Source organism: Necator americanus, chromosome IV, assembly GCF_031761385.1.
Source record: "Necator americanus strain Aroian chromosome IV, whole genome shotgun sequence".
Taxonomy (NCBI): Eukaryota; Metazoa; Nematoda; class Chromadorea; order Rhabditida; family Ancylostomatidae; genus Necator; species Necator americanus.
In genome coordinates, this window is record NC_087374.1 from 28,176,678 (window position 1) to 28,183,505 (window position 6,828).

At 42.0% G+C, this 6,828-nt stretch overlaps 1 protein-coding gene across 3 annotated transcripts; it reads left to right on the forward strand.

Moving 5' to 3' along the window:
• Positions 1-755: 755 nt before the first annotated feature.
• Positions 756-6,828, forward strand: RB195_002983 (uncharacterized protein; the record flags this gene model as incomplete). Of its 3 annotated transcripts, none has more annotated exons than XM_064200468.1 (16): positions 756-788; positions 857-892; positions 947-1,006; positions 1,073-1,195; positions 1,255-1,379; positions 1,430-1,625; positions 2,615-2,694; positions 4,257-4,368; positions 4,426-4,508; positions 4,565-4,690; positions 4,743-4,881; positions 4,951-5,099; positions 5,185-5,242; positions 6,573-6,605; positions 6,677-6,706; positions 6,769-6,828. In XM_064200468.1, 16 exons carry the CDS (start codon positions 756-758, stop codon positions 6,826-6,828), a joined length of 1,443 nt encoding a protein of 480 aa, XP_064056349.1. The 3 variants fall into 3 exon arrangements, with proteins under 3 accessions (XP_064056349.1, XP_064056350.1, XP_013308904.2); XM_064200469.1 differs by having other exon boundaries at positions 1,082-1,195; XM_013453450.2 differs by lacking the exon at positions 6,573-6,605.

Here is a 6,828-nt window from a genome sequence, read left to right on the forward strand (position 1 = left end):
ATTACAAACATATGGCACGAAGAAAGTTAAAGCTATACGTTTGAGGTCAGGAATAAATGATATAATAGTGCGAAGGAGCGATCACTCGAAGATTTTGATAAGTGATTCAAGAAGGATGACTGCAACTATGCGAGAATAAGCGATGCACACTACGTGAACAAAACAAACGAGTACAGAGGAAATCAATCAGACAAAGAATACGTGCACTTCAGACGAACAACACCAGAGGCAAAAAAGATCGAGGCCGTAAAAATTACCATCTAACAGATTTGCCGCACCCGCATCGACTATGCATACGAAAGAGTGCATCTGGTGCCCTTGAAAAACATCGCATCTGCTTCCTTCCAGCCGATGACTCCTATCTACAGTGAGCACGTGCTGCAGAATCCTGGTGATTCATGTAGCAAATCTGCAGCACAAACACAATTTAGTACATTAGTACTTTTAAATAAGACTTATCGATCATGACGACACTTGTCCTCAGACGCTCTTCTGAGTTTTGACAGATCAATAATACTAGAATGCATATCAATACTGGAATGCATGAAGAGTCGAAAATTTTTTACCTTTTTCGAGATGTGTTGCGGCTCGACCTTTGTTCCTAAGGATAAGATTATTGATACCATCACTGTTTACAATTACCTCCTGCCGCTATTATGGTTCCTTTTAATCTTCGATCGAGAGAGTGAGGTTCAATTGGTATAGTGGTCAAAGTATAAGCTGGTTAGCATACTCACCTATCCTTACCTCACAGTATGGATGTAGAGCAGCGAGGAGACGCCGACGAAGTATGATTTCTTTTACAGCGATCTCCTTTGCGTGTGTACTTATTCTGTGTCAATTTCCTGCTTTTTAGGCTCAAGGCGAGCTCGATGATCTGAAAGTGCAAACGGTGAGGTTCATCGATTTCCCACCCGTTAATAGCGAGAAATGTTCGCTTTTTTAGCCAAAAGAGACAAAAGATCTGAAAGTGTTAATAGATGAGAAGCATGAACGGATGTTGGCGGTGAGTATTATCAGAGATCCCATATTTTGGCTAAATAGAGAAGACAGATTAACACAAGAGTTCCAGGATCTTCAGAAAGAAGAATGGTATCATGGCTGCTTACCATATGAAGATATAGTCGGATTGTTAAAGAATGGCGGGGATTTTCTATTAAGAGAGCTCGAACCAGAAGGCGACAGAATGGCGATGGTTGCGCCAATTTCGCTCGCATATCAAACAACCCCAAAAAGTACAACTTCCATTTATAGCCATGTGTTACTGTCAAATCGTCGAAGATACTTGATTATCCGGTGCATTGCCTGAACATTGCGAGCGATCGCATTTACACCATAGATGGAACTAATAAGAACAAGGATGTCATGGATCTAGTGAAGTGGGTTTGCATCACTCACGAATATGCTTAATGAAAGGGTCATTTCACAGGTATCACCACGCCACAGGGACGCCTGTGGATGAACATGTAAAGCTAATAAATCCCGTACCCAAGCAACCTTGGGAACTTACAAGCGATAAGATTACTTTGGTCTCCAAGATCGGCGCCGGCGCATTTGGCGAGGTTTGGCAGGGTTGGTTAGTGACAGCCACTGGCAAACCGCCAGTTGATGTAGCCATCAAGGTGGTGAGTTACATGCATTGTTACAAGCGTATAAAAATTCATCAGTGCAGCATCAGACATCGTAACTCGGCAGCATAAGGGATGTGGTATATTGTCTCGTGTGTGCAACGAAACAGACCATGCTTACTTTTACGACCCCACGAAATAATTAAATGAACAGCAGTAGAGACAGCAGTTCAACATGTAAGTTAGGAAGATGGGTTGATACCAGAGATAATAGTCCGACCAGTTTGGTCAGCAACATCTTGGGATAATGATTTGGTTAGATCCTTACTTGCTTGTTTCTACGTGTTGTTACTTTTCTTGCAAAAGTCGAGATAAAAAATGGTCTTCTTATGACACCATTAAGCATGAGATGCATATTCCCGAATTCTGACTGATATCAAGGAACGTTTCCGTGGAGACACCTTTTGGGTCCTGCACATTATTAACATAAGAGTAGTTATCGTAGCTCTTACTGGGGATGATACAAAAGATAACAAGCTCCCTTTGGAGCATCGAACGGTTTGCATGTTCATCTACATGCGACAATGAAAGGTGACAGAAGGTAGGGAGTTAAAGTAAACTCAGCGAGGAAAGAATTAAAAAAAATAGAAGTTACAAGCACACATTTAAGATGCACCAAAAAGCAAAACACAAATTTGGGGAAAATAAGATGACAAGGGTGGGTACGAAGACGTTCACCACAAGCATATAGGAAGCAAGTTGAAAAACGTCTGGGTAAAGGAACAAAGAAGGATAACAACTAACCTGACCCATCTGTAGAAATAAGGAAAGGATGGGAACCAAAAGCAAGAAATATTTTGACGTCATATCTGCGCGGGATGTGTCTGAAACCTCGTGACCTGAAAGCAATGAGGTACACACACTATACAGTGTATGTACCTCATTGCTTTCAGGTCACGATGCCTAAGTTTATACCGGTGTATTACTATAATTTTATGTTACAACTTACTGAATATTAAGAAAATATGTGATTGCAAAATTTTCAGACTAAGGTCAGCGACGAAAACAAAGCAAAAATGGATGAGATGCATAAGGAAGCTCGTCTGATGCGACAGTATAAACATAGGTTGGTCTATACGTCCTTCGGGCTTCTTCGATCTATTGAATTGTGTTTAGGCTTCGGTAGTGTGTGTGCAAAAACTAGCCGAAACACTAAACTCTAGTGGTGTATTCGGGCGCTTCGACCGATGCGCGACAAGCTCACATGTGTAACTTTTCATCAAATTCCAAGCATTTCTGCTTCCGTGCTCAAATCTGATACCCGCAGTCTGCGCCAGTAAATCAAAGCTTTGACAGATAAATCGTATTCGACAACATTCTTGAAAAAGAGACGCGATCATCTGCCTTTCTACCTTCAAAAACAGTTACATAAGCATTGTGATCCATCTTGTCCATCAAAATTTTTTGAAATTTCGACCGGTCAATGTCAGTGTATCAGCGAAAGGAATGATAACAAGTAAAAGCAAAACATTTCCAATTCCTAATGCTTACTGGACTTTTTTGATCGAGAAAAAAACGTCACTAAAATCATTTTTAAGAAAGGATGAAAGCCCTACTGGGCCACCAAAAACACATCTATTAACAGAATTGAATTTGACTATAGGGTTAAGGTTCCAGATGATGCCAAATTTAAAAAAGAGATCACATGCGTAATAAAAACAAATTGAATTGGAGTTACCTGCAGACAAGTTATGAGCTACACAAACAATGTGTGGGGCACCAGAAACGAGATCCCATATCCTGAGTTCACCTCTGTTTCTCATCTTCCGGCTGCGTTTCGTTCACGTTTAGTCTATTGCGTGCATCCGCATCTTCGGTTCATATCACATATGCGACCAACTGGATAAGATCCATCTAGTGAGGGGGATTCTTTTTAAGATGAATTTCTATTTGCAAGTCGTATACTCTCTGTTACAACACTGCTCAGCACGAATTGGTTATCATGAAACGGTACGATTGTTTTTGAGAGGCAAAAAAGTACCAATATCTGCTCTAAGAGCTAGAAGAAAAACGAATGGCGGTGCAACTACGGTGCAGCCAAGTTCCCGCTGTACACAGCCGGGGTTGGCCGTTGCGATAGGAGCTGTCTTAGGTGGGACTGCTTACGACCGACATCTATTATAAGTGAGATTTCGAGTTTAGCGAAGGACCGAAACTTATATAAGGTCGACCTGGGGTGGAGTGGGTTTCAGGTGGATTATGCCTAAACGGAGTCTTAGATTATGGGTAGGAGGGTGATTCCGTCCATTTCTCCCTAATTTCCGTAAAAAAAAAATTGTCCGGAAGATGCGGCGCGTGCACAACGCAGGTGCGCTCCAATGGAACTCGTTGTAGAAAATAGCGCTACGGAACGGTCGAAACCACATCTTCTTGCCCTCCTTTACGGCAATTAGAAAAAATGGACGGAATCACCCTCTTCTCCATAATCTACGACCCCGTATAAGCATAACCCACTTGAAACCCACACCACCCCAGATTCGCGGGGTGATGCCTTTAAATAGCGTGAACGCAACGGGTCTTGCTACAACGCACACCCTTCCTGTACCTGACGAACTGACCATTACTTACATGACGTATCATTTTATCCCGTTACTTTCGCTCTATCAAACGTTTCTGTTCTGCTTCTAGAAATATCGTTACCTTCTATGGAATCGTTGTAAAGAGCCTTGACAGTGTAATGATCGTCATGGAAATGATCCAGGGTGGAGGTTTGGATCACCACCTTCAAAATAATCCGAATGTAATCGTATTTCTTGGCTGATATCGATAGTTTTCAGTCCAATAATGATATCTTCAGATCGATAACAAAGATAAAATCGGATATGCCATAGATGTTGCTCTTGGTCTTGTTTATCTTCACTCCAAAGGATGCATGCACAGGTACGTTAGAGCGACTAGCAGTTCTACCACCGAGATTTCTTATGGATTTATCGTAGGGACATAGCCTGTCGAAACTGTCTTATTGACTTGAAAAAGAATGTGGTGAAGATCTCTGATTTTGGTTTATCGAAACAAGCCGAATCGTACTCGATTAGACCTGATGAGAAACTTCCAATAAGATGGTACGAGTTTCCTTTTCTTTCAACTTTGCGGCAGGGCACAGATACTTTCCAGGCAAGCACCGGAGGTGATTACGACGAGGATATACACGATGAAATGCGATGTCTACTCATATGCTATTTTCCTTTGGGAAGTATTCAACAATGGTCAAAAGCCTTTTGCAGGGATGGATAACAAAACAGTTAGAGAGAATGTACGTACGTTTGTAGGAATGAGAAGTGGCGTATGCTCTGGCCGCCCGCACTCCATCCTCTTCTTACAGGTTTCTAATCCGAAATTCCGTCCAGTGATCGATCCGACCTGGCCTGTAGTTGTACTGAGAGTTATGAGAACCTGTTGGAGGGGCGATCCGAAAAGGCGTCCACAGATGGCACAAGTGGCCCGATTTCTGATTCACGCCGATCCAGAATCGTAAGTTCTATATCAAACTCACTTCTAAAGCAGCATCAAAAAAGTGAACAGGATGCTGCAGGAATGTTTTATGTTTTTTTTTAAGGTTAAAACCAGCACAATCAGTGAAGATGGTTGCAGATAGAAAGAAGGCGACCTTAAGAGTGAGTTACTTTAAAGAGCAGTGAGGGTCACTACAATTGTGACAGATGTTTAAAGGCATCACCCCCCGAATCTGAGGTGGTGCGGATTTCAGGTGGAGTATTCGTATACGGGATGGGAGACTATGGAGAGGGGGGTGATTCCGTTCATTTCTTCCTAATTGCCGTAAGAAACGGCCCGGAAGTTGCGGCTTCAGGCGTACTGGCGCACTATTTTCTACAGGGAGTTCGACTGGAGCGCCCCAGCCTTGTGCGGCGCCAGATCTTCGGGGCCGTTTTTTACGACAATTAGAAAGAAATGGACGGAATTACCTCCCTCTCCATAGTCTCCCATCCCGTAAACGAATACTCCACCTGAAATCTGCACCACCTCAGATTCGTGGGGTGATGCCTTTAAGTTTTCCGGGCAACGACAGGTTGTAGAGGTTTCTGTTTATAAACGGCAGCACTTTTTTTTTCAAGTTATGGCCAACGTTCACGGAAATTTCCGTTGTTGAATTCTTTGCATTAGTGGGTACAATTCGCGACTAGTTTTAACAATAATAAAAGCAAAATTGAAAAAAAACAATGGTGAGCTGAGTGATGGAATTACCTTACATACTTCCATCTCATTACCTGTATAGTTTTAAAGAGTAAGCTTAACTTTCAATTTATAGGAAGAGTAAACTGAGCCATTCCTAGGTATTTGAGAATGCTTCGCGTTTTCGCTGCTATTCACGGAGAGTACGGGCCGAACTAGTTGCTGGCCGAAAAAACCCCATTATCTGAAAACTGGGCGAGCGCTCCCTTCAATTCTAAAATTTGAAGGGAAAGTGCAAAAAGCTGTGCGCGGATTAATTCAGTTCATCGCTCAAACTTTACTGTGAAGGTAGAAAAAAATCCTAAGATAACAAATTTTGCGGCGCTCCTAGAAATCTTATAGGAAATGTCACTGGCCCGAAGTTTTTTGGACATTTCTCATACAGTCGGGCTAACTAATTAACGATACAGATTCCGCGGAACAGACTGAACGAGTGGAAATGGTGGAAATTTTTTGCATTCCCTATGAGGGAGAAGGAACAACTTCCGAAATCGCATGAATTCCAACAAAATATGTAGCAAATGGGATTTGATATAGTTGCTGTTCTCCCAGCTGCAAATGCGCGAAAATTTCCTCTTAAGTTCTCTGCGCATCCATCTTTCTTGAAAAAAAAGGCCGGGAGTGTTCCAGTGTAGGTGAACTGGAGAGCTTTCCACATAAGTCTTTTCCTGTTGCAGTTGTTCATCCAAGCATTTTATTGCCTCTTATCGTCTTTCATTCATTCCTTCCAATTCTTCTCAGTTGAATTTTCAGGCTTTGTCGTCATTGAAGCAAAAAAGCAAAATTGTTGGTTTAGAGACTTTTATTGGTTTTTTTCCTGTTTTTTTTTTGCTCTCTCAACAAAAGGTTCATTTTAGGACCGTGAGCAACTTTGTTCCGACAAGCAGGTAACAATATACTATGCACTTGCTCGATGAAATAATGACTATATGTGTCGAACTTAATTCAGGGTTCTTTACGCCGTCCTCGATCCAAAACAAAGGGACGAAAAGTAAAGTCACAACGTTGA